This window comes from Dicentrarchus labrax, unplaced genomic scaffold (genome assembly GCF_905237075.1).
Source record: "Dicentrarchus labrax unplaced genomic scaffold, dlabrax2021, whole genome shotgun sequence".
Taxonomy (NCBI): domain Eukaryota; kingdom Metazoa; phylum Chordata; class Actinopteri; family Moronidae; genus Dicentrarchus; species Dicentrarchus labrax.
Window position 1 is genome coordinate 11,906,700 of NW_026136715.1, and position 16,399 is coordinate 11,923,098.

Below are 16,399 nucleotides of genomic sequence, written 5' to 3' on the forward strand. Positions count from 1 at the left end.
AAAATAGAACTATTACATTTAATTGTATAAATGTTTTATTGTTTTTTGTGGGTGAGAGCATAATGGTGTTTGTATAGTGGAGATTTATCTTCCTGCAATTCTAACTCTAATTGTGTCCTCTTTCCTCTCGTAGTGAGTTTAACAACAATCACACTGTAACGTTTTGCAGGTGGCACAGTCATAATGAGCCCATTGGACAATACTGAAATGTCTCATTGTCCCGTTTTACACTATTTTTTAGAACTGATTGTGGCTAAAGACTAAAGACGTGCATATAAATTCTCTTTCATACACTCTGCTATTTCTCATCACAACTCTGTTAAGTATAGTTAACATCAGCACACCTCCACCATGCCTGTTCTGACTCTAATGCGTGCTCGACTTTGTACTCATGTTTTTATGTGTTTTAATATGTATAGTCATGCATGGGTGTCCTTTTCTTTTTACCTGTTTGTCTCACCCTGTGTTGCTGTTGTTGTTGTGGTGGTGGAGTTATTTTTTATTGCTACTGCGACAAAATCAATTGCCCCTCTGGGACAAATAAAGATACTGAACATAAATTTGATTACAAAGAAAATGGTTATAATGATGTGAAACACACTACTGATATTTATTGTCTTCCTTTAAGAAACAGGGGTTCTACTATCCCTCTGCTATACCTCAGGCAGTCTAAAGTTTGGTCAGTAGAGGGCCCTTTAGTCCATGTTATTTCAAGTGCCTTCTCAGTCTCATGTACTGACTGCAGTTGCTAAGTTGTGCTGCTATTTGTGACGTGATGCAGTGCCCTATAGACACACTCCTATTAATCCTCCTATGAATAGTAGGATTGAGACCACTGTATGATGCACGATAGAAAATACACTAAAAGAAGGAAGAAGAAGAAGAAAAAGAAGAAGCTTAAAAAAAATTAATCCCCATGGGGAATTTTTTTATTTATTTAATGTTTTACACGTATAGGCCCGAAATATAATCCCCCCCACACACAAAGGGCTTATAGACACGCAAATGTGAAGAGATGGTGGAGCAATGGGCTGGACCACTAGACTAACTACATAATGGTATATAAGATAGTTTAACCCCTTTGACAGTTACAGCAGTAAAATGCTGCTGATACACTGATGCACCAGTATTAACAATCTAATAATGTAATAAAAATATAACAATGGCTGGGGCCATTTTTCTGCAGAAGTACTTTTATTTGTTGCAATACCTTTAACAGCCACTCAATAGATTACTATTGTTTTTTTTTTTTTGGCTGATGAATGAAGCAAACCTTCCATATTTTACCAGCATTTAGATATATGTAATAGTAAATGTCTAAAACACAGGAAAACGACTGTTATACAGAAGCTAATGGGGATCTTAATAAACAATACAATGAATGATGATACAATGAAAATCTGGCTATTCTATTTCTTCCTTTCTATTTGAAACGGCTTATAAGATTAGCATAAATCTATATGGATGATATGTAAACACATGTTATTGCCTTGAGGTAAAATCACAGTTCTCAAATAAAGTCATACAATGCGCTTCATTTCCTGTAGGGGGCAGCAGTACGCAGGTGGCGTGGAGTTTACCGGAAATAGGCCAGAGGCAGCAGCAGCAGAAGAAGAAGAAGAAGGAAGAAGAAGAGGCTCTCCTCCGGTCGCTAGCTAGCTACTGCTGGGAAGTAGCGACAACATTTTCAGGTATTGTGAATTAAGTAACCATAATATGTGTATAGGACTGTAGATGCACGTCGATAGGAGACATTAAACAAGAACAGCACTCGTTCCGGATGTGTGTAGTCGATATAAATGCTACAGAAAGGCTGACGTTGTCTTTGTTTTGATCCGTGTTGACAAAGTCAGGCTTCAATGTTGTGTTTTTCATCGAAGGCCCAAACTGTTGTGACTTAAGATTTCCGGTGTTGTCAAACTAAAGAGCTAATTACCAAAACCTCCATAACGTTATATAATTGTCTTTACCGCGAATTCAATGTTCTAAGTGGCCCGAAAAGTCATTATGTCACACGAACTCTCAAGCTCTCCCTCTGCACCTGTTTAGGATATTATCATAATGAGTTATGCAGAGAAGCCGGAGGACATAACGAGAGAAGAGTGGATGGATAAACTCAACAATGTCCACATTCAGAGAGCTGATATGAACAGGCTCATTATGAACTACCTGGTGACAGGTGAAGTACCGGTCTTTATTTTTACTCAATCAGTTGCCTGTTAAGATCAATTCTGTAGACGTATGCTGTGCTTGAATGTGTAATGTTCAGGATTTCACACCGTCTTCTGTTCAACAGAGGGCTTTAAGGAGGCAGCGGAGAAATTCAGGATGGAGTCTGGAATAGAGCCTAGTGTGGACTTGGACTCCCTCGATGAAAGAATTAAAATCAGAGAGATGATCTTGAAGGGACAGATCCAGGATGCCATCGCACTGATCAACAGTCTGCACCCAGAACTGCTGGATACCAACCGTTACCTCTACTTTCACCTACAGGTAACTGTACTACTGAACTACTACTACTTCTGTTATTTTCACACACTAATGCACCCTCTTGGTTTTTGTGTTTGCAGCAGCAGCATCTGATTGAGCTGATTCGTTTGAGGGAGACCGAAGCTGCCCTTGAATTTGCCCAGTCTCAGTTGGCCGAGCAGGGGGAGGAGAGCCGGGAATGTCTGACGGAGATGGAGAGGACACTGGCCCTGCTGGCGTTCGACAACCCTGAGGAGTCACCTTTTGGAGATCTGCTCAATATGATGCAGAGACAAAAGGTAGGGTCAATGCATATTAGTACAGAAATGCATATTGTCTCTTATTTTTTGCCAATATTATTTTCATATACAAACTACAACGAACCACTGGTAGTTTTTGTTTTTTGTGAAATAATTTTGTTTCTGTGTGCAAAGTAAAATAATGTAAGAAATCCAAAATAAAACTAGGATGTTTGAAAAAAGCTGTGTTAATAATTCTTTGCTCTGTTTAATAGTACTTGGGAAATACTTTTTAAAAAATTGAATTTTCATACGGGGGCTAATAATTTCGTCCTCATGTGTACATAAAATAGGTCAGTTCCAACTGCATGCCACCTGGAACTTATTCGTTATTCTGCATCTGTTTAATGTTAGTGGTGCAAAATGTTTTAGAAAAAATTGAATTTTTTTTTTCAAACTAATTACATACAAATTCCTTTATCTGTCTTTCTATGATGCACTTTTTTTAAAAATCATTTCTCAGGGTATCACATGCCTCATGTCCACATGTTTGTCTTTCAGGTATGGAGTGAAGTGAATCAGTGTGTGCTCGACTATGAAAACAGAGAGTCAACACCCAAGCTGGCCAAGCTCCTGAAGCTACTGCTGTGGGCCCAAAATGAACTTGACCAAAAGAAAGTGAAGTATCCCAAAATGACAGATCTCAGCAAGGGAACCATTGAAGACCCCAAATAAGGACCCACAGTGAAAACATACCACGACATTACAAAATGGACACATTTCCTTTATCTATTTATACCCCAAACAACTGACTCATATAGAGTACAACCTTTTCTTTTTTGTAAGGGTTGATTTTTGATACTTTAATAACTTAGAATGTGCAAACGGGATTAATGGCATTTTAAAACAATTTCTCACACTAAAGTAACAATGCAGACCATTATTTTACTTGGTATTATAATTTACATATTTGTTTATGTAAAATTAGTACACTAGTTTTTCTGTCTGTCGGCAGGGAAAGTTGTTGGCATAGGAAGATGTGAATAAAGCCTAAATTAGGCTGTCACTTTCTGTGTGTGACCACTTAGAATGGGTTAATTCTGATGTTTAGGAAAAATGGTTGGCTCGGTGTGCACTGCCTCAAATAAACACAAACCTTTTCCTTACCAAACCATACACATTTCAGCTTGTAGTCATTTAGCTAGTCCTCTATGTGATGGCAATAGCCAAAGCAAGATACTTGGGATGTTTCAAACTACTGTGACTTTGAAAATTCAGCTTTAGATTGGTACTGCATTATTGCCTGAGACATTACAAGAATATGCGGACATAGACAAGATCATCAGCTACCATGATGTATAGCTTACATCGCGGGAGCAATTAACAAGTGAGACAAGGTGCGATTCCTAGAATGATAAGAACTTTGCAGCATACTGTGACTGTGCAAGCTTAAAGGCAGCCTCCGTTTCATGATGTTATACAATATCACAGAATATATTAAAAGATGTGAATGGATAAATCTATGTCCACAGACATGGAGACACTTTTACAGATGGATTATTTACATGTATGGAATAAGTAGCTCTTTCGCTGAATTTGATGTGCTTTTTTTGCTGGGATATTATTTTGCAATAAAAGTGAATTTTTAAATGCGCAGATCATAAAAGAATGAAAAGCTTGGTGTGTTTTTAATCATTACTACTATTTCGTCCTGCACTGACAATATCGCTGAAGTAAAAGTATTAAAATGTTAAAAGTAAAAGTACTGTGTAGAATAATGTCCCCTGTGACTTATACTATCACATATTATTCTTATTGGTATAGTGTTATTACTGATTAATTCTACAGTTGTCGTTGGTCTAAAAGTATAAAGTCGAACACTTTATACTTTTACTCCACTACATTTCAAAGGTAAATGTGCTTTTTACTCCACTGCATTTATTTAACAGCTTTTGTTAGTTACTTTACAGATTAAGAATTTGCATTAAAAATATATGATAAGCTCAAAAAATGCAATAGATCATTATACATTAACACAGTGGTTCCTAACCTCCTTGGCTAGTGACCATAACTTGTTAACAGTTCCACCAAAGAGACATCTAAGCTCTGCACGGAGGCTCTAAGGTAAAACTCATATAACATGTATAGAAATTCAAATTTGTGACATTTTTTTCTTCCTAATTTCTCTACTTTTACTTTTGCTACTTTAAATATGCCTAAATGTAGCTGATAATTCTTACTCACTTGGGAGTTTAAAAGCTTTTACTTGACTTAAAATACACCTTGCACCACTGATAAGTAGTAAGACTCCAGCAACCATACTTATTTACATCCCACCACTGCTAATTGGTACAAAGCAGTTTTACCAAAAATCCATTACTACACGGATTACTTATAACGGAGTAGCCTCATTGTGCTGCTACTTTATCTCAAGTACACCTTTAACCATTACCACCACACAGACAGTGAGAGCTGCTAAAAGTTGGGGTGAATGCAGACTATTATATAACGCTAACTCATATGGCCAGGAGCTATTTAAACAACCTGGCAGGCAGCACACTGCGCATTATCTCTGGCCCACAGCAGCTTCTCCTCAGCGCGGGCACCATCACGTCTTCATCCGGCAAGGACAGGTCAGGAGGAGGAGGAGGAGGAGGAGGAAAGTACATCCTGGTGCTCCAGCGATGCTCCCATAGACGACACAGACACATTTACTATATTGCACAGTCATGCTTGGAGAGTGACCGAAGCTCTAGAGGCCTCTCTCTCTCTCTCTCTCTCTCTCCGGGTTTTTTTTTAATTTATTTTTTATTTATTTATTTATTTATTTTTTTGCATGATAATGTAATGGATGACTAAGGACAGCTGGAGCCGTTTTTTTTTTTCTTTGAATAGACTAAAATCACTTCCTGGATAACCCTACCGATCAGAGGAAGAACTGCGTGGCTCGGCCAGTGGAGGAGGCAGTAGAGGAAAAAACTGACACGTGGATTACTCCTCCTAGGGCATCAAGGAAAAACAGACCTCCTCCTCCTCCCCTCCTCCTCCTCTAGCCTCACAGCTCAGCTCCGTGAGTCCAGTTTTTACAGGTTATGGATTCAAATATCGAAACGCACACGAGGGATGTGATTGCGGAAATACTTTAAAGAGGAGGGTTGTTGGTTTTTTTTTAAAGGTTGGTGCTGTTTTCTGTACACGTTTACTTTTTTCTGACTGATCGACCGGAAAGAGATTGAAAGTAAAAAAAAAAAAAAAAAAACAGAAAACAGCCGACGCGGTTGAAGGGAGGCTGCTGTTAGCTCGCGTTGAATGGCAGTTATTCAAAAACATGGCAAGAACTATAGTCCAGATTTGGTCTGTCACAAGGAAAACCATCCGTCTGACAAGATCGGAGTCCCTGGATGTCACAAGAGGTGGCCTGAACACACCACCTGGTCCAGGTAAAGAAAACCCTAAATAGAGAAATCACGATACAGTGTATTGAAATTGTTTGCTCGTGTTTACTCGAGTCATCAGCGACTCAATAGGCTAACCAATGTCCCCAGGGGCCCCCAATGTGAGGTGTGTTTAATCTAAAACAAACAATATTGAGACTTTTGTGTGTGTGTGTGTGTGTGTGTGTGTGTGTGTGTGTGTGTGTGTGTGTGTCCTACAACAGAAATATAGACGTCCTATTGTAACCAAAGTGCTTCTGTATCTGCTAGTGAAAAAATGACACGTATCATTATCTGGCGCTCAAGATGTTAGCAGCAGTCAGTGCCACATAGGTCAAATGATTTGTGAAGGAGGAAGTAAGTTGGCCTTACTTTGTGAAAAATGTATTATCATAAAATATCTGTTCAGACACCAAACACCTTCTCTTTTGAGGACGTTGCACATATTCCCTATAGATTTTATTTTAAATGTATCTTATCTTAAATGTAACCCTGATGAAGATAGAAGCCACTTTATATTGGATGTATTTAAAGTGCAGTAGTTCCCTCAGTTGGACATAAGACATCCCATATCAACTAAGTCCAAAGTTTGTCCCCCAGATGTTGCCTGTAGTTCAACCAAGAATTTGTACAGTTAAATCTTCTTCCCCTCCTTTCGCAGGCCAGTGGCGAGGGTATGGACAGTGGTGCTGCTGCTCGGGACATGCCTCCTGTACTGCGCCCGTGTGGCGATGCCCATCTGCGCCGTCAGCATGGCAGAACAGTTCAGCTGGAGCAAGAGGGAGTCCGGCATGGTGCTGGGCAGCTTCTTCTGGGGCTACTGCTTCACCCAAGTGTTCGGAGGCTACGTCAGTGACCGGTGGGTGACGTTGGAGCCCAAACAGTAGTTGTGCTGTGAGCTAATAGTGGGATGACGGATGAGGATAATGAATTCTCTTTACATAGATGTCATGCTGTGATATGAATTCTGATGGTGACACTTATTTTCAATTGGCACCTGTTAATGCTTCCTGCTCGTGAGCTATAATTTGCCTTTGCAACATTCCTGGCAGTGACGCAAACAGCCCATTTGTGTTTGCTCGGGCAAGTCAGATAAAACAGATAATGTGGTGAATGGAGACAGATGTTTTCTCTGTATTATCATGTCGTTAACTGTTGCAGGCTCACGGTGTCATAAACAGGCTGTGCAATGTGTTTGAAGAGCTTTATTCACTTCAGAATTGTCACCTCAAAGTTAAGAGTCTATAATGATTCCTCAAAATGCTTGGTCTGTCAGTTACCACACATCCACAGTGCCTAATTTTACTTTTACAAACATGTATGGCGTAGATAATGTGGGCAGAATTACTATTTTCTTCCGCTCACAACCTTTTTCTAATACAAGCACAGATGTTAAAGCTAACAGACTCTCTATATTCTGTGTACACAGGGTGGGAGGTGAGAAGGTCCTCCTGCTGTCAGCAGCTGCCTGGGGGTCGATGACAGCCTTCACTCCCATCCTGGCCCACTTCTGCTCCCAGCCAATCCTCTCCATGACGCTGGCCCGCTTTCTTATGGGCTTGTTGCAAGGTGAGAGGGACAGCTTTTGAAAAGAGAGCGTGAATGAGATGAACTGCAGTCCTGAAATTACTATATGTCAGTGTGTGTTTCTCAAGGTGTAGAGAGGTCATAATTAAGTTTGATCGCAGTAGGGAAGTCCAGTTTAGCAAGTTTCACTTTGTCTTTTGTTTTATTTGGCTCGAGAATAGCAATTAATATTTTACGTGGTTGGAGTGATCTGGGAGTGTCTTTTAAATAACTTTACTTCTAATCCCTACTTCTACTTCCTGATTTGTTCTTCCTGGAATATCTTTCTTGCTAATCATTAACAGATTATGTTTTATTTCCTGATTTTAGGAGTTCATTACCCCTCTCTGGCGAGTCTGTGCTCTCAAAAGGTGGTGGAAAGTGAGAGGGGCTTCCTCATGAGCACTGTGGGTAGTGGCTCCTACCTGGGGTGAGTCAAGTGTTGTGTAATAAATAGAGGGAATGGTGGGAAAGGGATGAGTGTTCCTCCTAGAAAATCACTGTTGAATGAGGCGTTTCCTTTTGAAATCTGTGGCTATTGGGATCCAACAATCACTTCTAATACCCCCTTTTATTATCTATGTGCAGACAGCCAGTTCAGCCTGTTATTTGTTTGTTTTCAAAGTTCAGCTCATGTCATGCACATTACTTCACTGTGTTGAAACAAAGGTGTGTAACTTGTCATGTCTTGTGGCTGTTTTTTTTTTTTCAGAACTCTGGTGATTGGAGGGGCTGGCTCCCTCATGTTGGACCTGTATGGCTGGGAGAGCGTTTTCTATGTGTCTGGTCTCCTCTCAGTCCTGTGGGCCTACTGCATGTGGAAATATCTGCTCAAAGGAGAAGGTAAGGGAGGCTTTAACAGACCGTATCTGCGGTGTCACTGCACGCTCCTATCTTGCAGCTGCTTATTTGTATAATTGGAGTCAGTGTCCTCTTGTATGCCCACGTGCCTGTGTTCATCTGTGTTTGCAGGGCCTATCATCACCCTGGAGTCCCTGGGAAGTGGTGGGCCCCAATCCAAACTGTCTAAAAGACATTGGTTACGGCTCCTCAAGCAACCTGCAGTCTGGTGAGATAAAGATAAAGGGAGTGTGCGTGTGTGCATGTGCAGTCCTCTGTGTGTATGTGTTTATTTTTGTACTCTGTGCAGCTCCTTTGTGTCCATAGGCACACAACTGTTTGTTTGTTCTCATATTCAGACGAATGAGCAGCTTTAATTGTGCCTGTCTTACAGAGCTTGAGTCAGGAAGTCATATTATAATCCTGTGACTACATTACAGCAACAAAGTCCCAAAATTATAGATTATTGCATATCGAGTTAAGGGCTTATCCAGAAAATTTTATAAATATTTATAAGAATAATTTCAGAGGCAGAATGTAGAAATATATAAAAACATATCTCAATGTTTACAGATGATAAGTTATTGAGGAGGTTTCTGTAATACAACCGCTTCTGTAGACTGAGATCCAGATTTTATATACTGGATTTTAGAATTGCAAGCCTAGTCTCTGGTTGCCTCAGCTGTCTGTTAATGTTTCTGATATTGAGTTTTTCCATGTCCTTCCAGTCTCTCCCTATGGCCCAGATATTTATATACTGTAATGCAACTGATATGCTCTATTTCCAGTGACAGGGAGAACCTCAGTGGTTTTATTTGATGTTTCTGGTCCACCTTCAGAGTGACAGATTAGATGACAGTTTGATGGCTCTGGGCTTAAAATATTCACAAATTCTTGATACTTTCAACCACCTGCTACTTGCCTTAACACAGATGTGATTTAGACAGACATACAATAGATGTCAGACAAGTAGCACAGGCACAAGCTTCTGTCATGAGACGGTGCTCAAAGAAGAAGAAGAAGAAGAAGCAGCTCAAGAGACTGAGCAACCATTGGTACACTATTAGAGTTTGTAAATATAGTTTCAATGCACTTATTTTCTCTGTTTCCCTCTCTCTTCATGTCCTGGACCAGTGCTGTGATAGTTACGCACCTCTGCACAGCTAGCACCTTCTTCACTCTTTTGTCTTGGCTGCCAACATTCTTTAAAGACACTTTCCCCGATGCCAAGGTAACCAGGCTACCTTTTCATCCTCTCTTTGATCACATATTAGCCCTCAAGAATACGGCTGTGTACTTAAAGGTCCAGTGTGTAAGTTTAGTGGCATCTAGTGGTGTAGTTGTAGATTGCAACTCACTCACCACACTTTAGAAACATAGTGGTTCAACATAGGCGACCTGCGATGTATGTCGATATAAACGACTGATCCTAAGGTAACAAAAACATAATAATTCCCACATTTAGGTGATAGTACACTAAAGAAAACATAGTTATGTATATTATATTCCATTTCTGCCAATAGAGCCTTCTAAACGTTACACACTGGAGCTTTTAAGGGTGATTTATAGTTGTACGTCGGCCCTACATCGAGCCCATGCAAATTACGTACACCATCATGAGCATTTATACCTGTGTGCTCCTCAATCTGTCTTGTGTTTTCCTCAATTCGTTAGTTTAGCATGCTAATATTAGCTAATTAGCACTAAACTCAAGATGAAAAGTCAGGTGATAACTGACTAAATTAATTACAATGCGTCATTTGGAAACCATAAATGTCTAAAGAACATTTTGTGCCAGTCCACCTGGTAGATAAATACAACCTTTGACCTACTGGTGGCATTAGACAAAGAGTCAGGGCATGATCAAATTCAGTAGGCTTCATCCTCCGGGGGAAAATGCATGTCTGATATCTAAAATTTGATGGCAATCCACTACATGTTGAGAAATATTTCAGTCTGAATGAAAGTGGTAGACCAACCCAAAAACAAATACCAGACAAGTACCTAACACCCTATGAGAAATGACCTAATACTCAGTGTTCCCTGCTGTTTCTGGTCAAGTTCATTCTTGCCCATAAAACATGTTGTCTGTTCAGGGTTGGGTGTTCAATGTCATTCCCTGGTTGGTGGCCATACCCTCGTCCCTCTTCAGTGGCTGCCTATCTGACCACCTCATCAGTCAAGGTAGGGTAACAGATATCAGAATAACTCTAATGATAAAGCAGCTGTATAATTCCCTGTCCTAATTTCTCTCTTGATCCCCACAGGTTTCGATACAGCCTCAGTGAGGAAGTTAATGCAGGTACAATATTTGACAGTTGCCTTCTGTGTGTGTGTGTGTGTGTGTGTGTGTGCATTTTATCTGTTTAGTCTCATTTTCTTCCATTGAGTCCAAAGTGTATGGATGCCCTGTTTTCTCTTAACACACAATGAATTCTGTAAGATTTTGATTTATGTGTCTTTGTGTGCATTCATTCCTCTGTTAGTTTTTCTCCATGGGTGTGTCCAGTGTGTTTACCCTTCTTCTATGTGGCAACACCACGTTCCCCTGGGCTGTAGCATTTGTGTCTGCCACAATGGGCCTCACCACCTTCAGTCACAGGTACTGGCATCTCTCACCCTCTATCTCTCTCCCTGAAACCAGCTGCTTTTTTTAGATTTAAATGTGATGTTCCCCAAGAGTCAGTTTGTCGTTTTGTATTGCTGTTTTGTTTTATATGCTCCTTTGTGGTTATACCATTTTAAAACCATTACATTCATTTTCATATCAATGAGGGCAGATCTAAACAGCAGCCTCTTAGACATTACAGTTCTAAATATAAAAAAGTATTTTTTGTGCCAATTTATTCTGATGGGCCCACCAAGCTCCACCAAGCTTAACCAGGATTTGGCTGAGTCTGCTTATAAGGCTTGCAGTTAGAAGTACACAAGGAAAATTGCCAACAGTAGGACCGTATCATATTTTATTTCTCCTGGGAAAGGTTACGCCTGCTGAGAACTGGTCATTAATATCTACTTTAATTCTTAATAAGGCTTAATCAATTTAAACAGTTTAGCAGACATTACTCAAAAGGAAGCAAGCAGTGCATTTGTTGTGGACTATTTTCAAGTACAGATTAGTACACATTTGGTGTAGACAACAATGGAGCTCTGTGACTCAGAGGAATAAGATATATTATATATATATTACAGCTGCTCAGACAATAGAAGGAATCAGTTAGCTGCGGGTTTGGTGGGATTTGTTGATAATAACAAAAATATCACCAGACATGTCCTTTTTAAACCTGAGTCTGCGTCCTTCACATGAAGAATACTAAGAAAGGGTGAGTCACTACAGAGGCAGTAACAAACACTGAAGAAATATATGACTGCAAGAGTGAGGAAGCATCAGCTGTGTGGTGATAACACCTTCTGATACTGTATGACCTCACAGTTTGTTTTGTTTTTTTGGTTGTAGTTTAATTGTGGCATTTTAAATTGTTTTTTGGGAGATTAGTTTATTTTGTCCTTTTTTTTTTTTTTTTTTTTTTTTTTTTACTGCGAGACATCTCATGTTATTAATATTTATACAACACAGTAGGTTGTCTCAAAGTTAATGCTTTATAATGTAATTTTACATTTTAATATTAGTGGTATTAGTACTATAAATCCTGTAAAAAAACCTTTTCTGATGTTAAAAAAAGCCAATCAATTGAGTATTTGTCACCTAATCATATAAGGTACAATCACAGTTAGACTACTCTTACTTCAATATTTCTAATATGTCTCAAGTTGTTGGTCAGGACAAAAGGTAGATTTTATTTCACATTTGTGGATCCACAGTAACACTGTTATAATGAACTTATACAATCACGCATGTTCCTGAATTGATAAGTACAATACAGAATGTGCAAGGAACAATATAGAGAGTTGATGATAACAGGCTGGGAACAGGATATAGACTGTCCACAGCTCTCTTCAATTCAGGAGGCACAATGTGTTAGTTCAGCACCTTATAAGACGAAATGGCTTATGACATGCCTTTCTTTTGCAGCGGTGTATCTGTAAATGTTCAAGATCTTGCTCCTTCTTGTGCTGGAGCTTTATTTGGTGAGTTAAAATAACATTTCATAAAACCGTCATTATCATGAAACATTTCAGCCCTGATCATTTTTTAAACCAGAGGTGAAATTTTTACAAAGTTTTTCAATTTTACATGTTTGTATCTGCATTTCTTTACAGGTGTTATGAATACATGTGGTGCTTTCTCAGGTGAGTTTCTGACATGGACAGCTAATGTCTGTGATCAATCTTTCAACAGCGGTTGCTAAATTATTGTTTTCGCCTTCAACAAGTCTATTAAATGAAATAATTCATCCACTTCTATAAATTCAAACTTTGAGCCGATGTGTCTCCTGTCAGTCATGCTGGGTCCTATGTGCCATGCATATTTCATCAAAGGAGCATTAATGGAGTTTGTGTCAGATGAATAATACAGGGAACAGAGGATGACAGTTAGTGGTCTTGTGAGGGGTGTGTAATGGACTGACATTTTCTCTGCGGGAAACTGAATAATCACATAGAAGATGTTGTGGGCTTTGTTTATATCTTTATGATTTATATTAATGGTGATTCTGTGTGTTCCTGTGCAGGGGTCCTGATGGTGTATTTCTCGGGGTATCTCATCGAGGCCACAGGCTCGTGGGCGACTGTGTTCGCCCTTATCACCACGGTCAACCTGCTGGGGCTCTGCACATTCCTGGCTTTCGCCGAGGCCCGTCGAGTCGACATTGACTCGAGTAAGATCCGCCACCACAACATCCACATCTAAACTATCCGTCATCAAAGGGACTAGAATGATACTCCCAAAGGAGATACAACCTTGAGCAACCGGCAGCTTGGAGAACTTTGGAGAAGTAGCCAATGGATGGCAAGTAGCACACGGATAAAGCCTGCATATAACATCTGGAAAACTCTGGCTCTGTTTCTGGTTGAGGAAGTACTGCAACAGCTACTGAAAAGCACACAGCAGAGCCTGCACAATGTTACTGAAAATCATGTGGAAAAAAAGTCTACACTACCTCCAGGTCCCACCTTGTGCAGCGTGTGGTGGTTAAACAGTTGCTGGGCTGCTGTTTATGCTTGTCATTTCTTCCAGAATGTGTTACAAGAAACATCATGGAAATTGTTATCCGGTGTGTTTTGTGTGTGTGTGTTGAAGGAGCTGTGCGAGTGATGGATGTGTTAGTCTCAGGAGCTCTCTGACAGTTGTGACAGACCAAGGTGGTGTGTTTTTACCCTGCGGGGATGGGGGAGGTGGTGTGGGCACACGGTTGGTGACGCAGGGAGAGTCCAGCCTCTCGTACCTGGAGTCTTTTATTAGTACGCCCCACTCACCCGTCGCTGAGTGAACTGTCTGAGTGACACCTCATTACCCAGCCACTAATTACTTGGCAGGCCCTCTAATGTCCTGTACAATTTACCTTCTATGGTCCCCGTCTCCATGGTTACAAGCTCATCTTATCGTTACAGTTCGGAGGAGGTGAAAGGGGTAATGGGTACCTTTATGACAACAAGGCTTTTACTGAGTGCGTTCTCCCTATTTGTCGTCTTGAAGAATATGTTTTGAGTTAGAAGACCAAAGGTTATTGATTATTTTTATTTCTATGTGATTGCATGTGATAGAAATACCTCACTTAATTGTTTTTGATTACTTATATATTTATATGGCTTAATAATTAAAATTTTTTTCAATTTAAATTTTCAAATTGTTATTGAAAAGATAAACATATTTAATTAGATGAAAGAAAAAGAAATATTTATTAGGTAGGATGACAGAAGATCATAGTAAGTTATCAATAGTGTGATGCAGTATGAATAACCCTAATAGACCTTTCTGCAAGTCTAGTTTCCTAATTAATTCTTCTTCTTCTCTGACCTGCACTTTCCTGTCCAGGAAGGGACAGGTTTGGTGGAAAGAAACATCATGTTATTGTCTTGAAAAGTGCACAGGCAGGCGAGCAGCCTCTCTGGCTTTTTTTGTGTCAAAAGATCCATCCTTGTTATCGCGCTTGACATCATTGTTACCCATAGGCGCTGTACAGGAAGTCAATATTTGGGAAGGAGATATCACAGGAAGGAGGCCCATTTATGGTGGTGTCAGAGGTACCTGTGCCTCCATGTTACACACTGACTGAATTGTGTGTTTGACAGGTGAGATGCAGTTGAGGACCTGGGGAACAGTTTTGGTATATTGATTATGATATTACTGCAAAGTATGTAGCAACATACAGCTAGCTGCATTTAGCTTTGGAGTTCACAGCTTTATGGTTTCCTGTTTTACATTTGGAAGGTTTCATTTTCATTCTAGATGCTTACTTGACACGTGTACCTTTTTAAATCTATGCATTTATTATTTTGTGCCTGATTTAACCAATGAGAGGTTCGTAAGCTCACTGTGGTCACACAGTGTCATTTACTGATCATTGTACATCGCTAATGTTGCCTTCTTTGTAGGAGTTTTGTTTCTTCTGTATGATTTGATATTGCATTATGATAATTATTATTGTGTGTGTGAATTGTTGTTATTTACACACAAAGGCACGGATGCTTGGATGTTTTCTATAAACACTTGGAAGTGTATCCTTTTGGTTGAACATTTCAAAAAATGCCCAGCATGTTTCTTACATGGTCAGTGGTTACAAAAATGCGGGCATAAAAAATGTGAATGAATTTATTCAAACCATTGCTCTGTGTCTGTCAGAGTCCATTAGAGATTATTTTTTATGTACAGCAAACATATTTCGATTATTTGTGAGTTACAAAGACACAGAAACCTATTGACTATCTAGAATAATTTATTTTGATATCTAATCTGAAATCTGATCCAAATGTGTACAACGCTGTTTTCTATTTGTAGTGTTTTTGCTAGGCCTTTCAGTTACACGGTGAATTAACATAAAACCACTGTACCATATACTCAGCCCTCAACATTTCAACAACCAAAGCCCCACATTCCTCACACCTTTTACCCGCCTTAGCAGATGTGCATTATTTAAAGCTACACATTGCTTGTCCATTTTTGTTGACATTTGCTTTTTTGTTTACCAACATATCTCACTGAAGGCTCCTGACAAGCCTTCTGACAAATAGTTTTTGATAACATGTAAGATATGTATGATAAAAAAAAATACATCAATGCAAGAAAATGCAGTATTCTAATGCTTTTAAGGTGTTGTATTTAAAGACATATATTAACTTTGAATAAAAATATATTTTGTCAACATTAGTGAGTTGTGTCTGATGCTGCATGTATTTTCTCTGCAGTGCCACAGAGAGGCAGCACAGTATCAATAATGAGGAGAGCACATGGCGCCATATAGCCTCCAAATACTTTACAAACATTTTCTGACATGTAGAATGGAGGCCTTCAATGTGGAAGTATAATGATCTCTTTAAGTTTTCAGTGAGATTACTGTCAACTTCCAACAGCAAATATTACCCATGATTACATGAAAGAGTACTTTCATACACCTATATGCACTGCATACAGGTCAGGAATGAGCAAGGTTTTCCCACTATGAAGATGAGAACCATTTGTCTGTACATCGGTAGCCAATTCTGCATGTGGATCAGCTGCTGAACAGGTTCTAGTGTAGGTCTGTCCTGTTCACACCAGCGGCTCACTGCAGGCCCAGATCCAGAGTCCGGGCTAGCAGGACGTATGTGGTGGCACCATATGGCAGGATGCTGTGTGCCATGTTGGCTAGTTGGCACTGCCCACGTGTGAATGGCCAGACGCTAGTCAACCCAACCCACTCCCTCCTCATGGGACCGAGCGGCTCAGGTTGCCATGGAGACGGGTGGCTTGTG

At 39.8% G+C, this 16,399-nt stretch overlaps 2 protein-coding genes across 2 annotated transcripts; both read left to right on the top strand.

The window, feature by feature from the left end:
- The first annotated feature begins 1,557 nt into the window (after nucleotides 1-1,557).
- On the top strand, nucleotides 1,558-4,383 carry LOC127377018 (glucose-induced degradation protein 8-B homolog). The gene is made up of 5 exons (XM_051424553.1): nucleotides 1,558-1,691; nucleotides 2,050-2,179; nucleotides 2,297-2,493; nucleotides 2,571-2,768; nucleotides 3,270-4,383. Exons 2-5 carry the CDS (start codon nucleotides 2,062-2,064, stop codon nucleotides 3,441-3,443), a joined length of 687 nt encoding a protein of 228 aa, XP_051280513.1. The 5' UTR covers nucleotides 1,558-1,691; nucleotides 2,050-2,061; the 3' UTR covers nucleotides 3,444-4,383.
- A 1,135-nt stretch (nucleotides 4,384-5,518) lies between these two features.
- Nucleotides 5,519-15,815, top strand: slc17a9b (solute carrier family 17 member 9b). Its single transcript, XM_051424552.1, has 13 exons — nucleotides 5,519-6,148; nucleotides 6,804-7,001; nucleotides 7,572-7,711; nucleotides 8,039-8,138; nucleotides 8,421-8,551; nucleotides 8,681-8,777; nucleotides 9,683-9,779; nucleotides 10,645-10,732; nucleotides 10,816-10,850; nucleotides 11,035-11,150; nucleotides 12,582-12,637; nucleotides 12,770-12,799; nucleotides 13,180-15,815. The coding sequence occupies exons 1-13, from the start codon at nucleotides 6,018-6,020 to the stop codon at nucleotides 13,356-13,358; spliced, it is 1,398 nt and encodes a 465-aa protein (XP_051280512.1). The 5' UTR covers nucleotides 5,519-6,017; the 3' UTR covers nucleotides 13,359-15,815.
- Nucleotides 15,816-16,399: the final 584 nt, after the last annotated feature.

Bases quoted from the DNA above. Each gene is read 5' to 3' on its own strand.
- LOC127377018 (XM_051424553.1), top strand. From the start codon at position 2,062: ATGAGTTATGCAGAGAAGCCGGAGGACATAACGAGAGAAGAGTGGATG. The intron at 2,180-2,296 runs GTGAAGTACCGG...TCTGTTCAACAG, and splicing joins TATGAACTACCTGGTGACAG to AGGGCTTTAAGGAGGCAGCG. The intron at 2,494-2,570 runs GTAACTGTACTA...TTGTGTTTGCAG, and splicing joins ACCTCTACTTTCACCTACAG to CAGCAGCATCTGATTGAGCT.
- slc17a9b (XM_051424552.1), top strand. From the start codon at position 6,018: ATGGCAGTTATTCAAAAACATGGCAAGAACTATAGTCCAGATTTGGTC. The intron at 8,139-8,420 runs GTGAGTCAAGTG...TTTTTTTTTCAG, and splicing joins GGTAGTGGCTCCTACCTGGG to AACTCTGGTGATTGGAGGGG. The intron at 10,851-11,034 runs GTACAATATTTG...TTCCTCTGTTAG, and splicing joins CAGTGAGGAAGTTAATGCAG to TTTTTCTCCATGGGTGTGTC.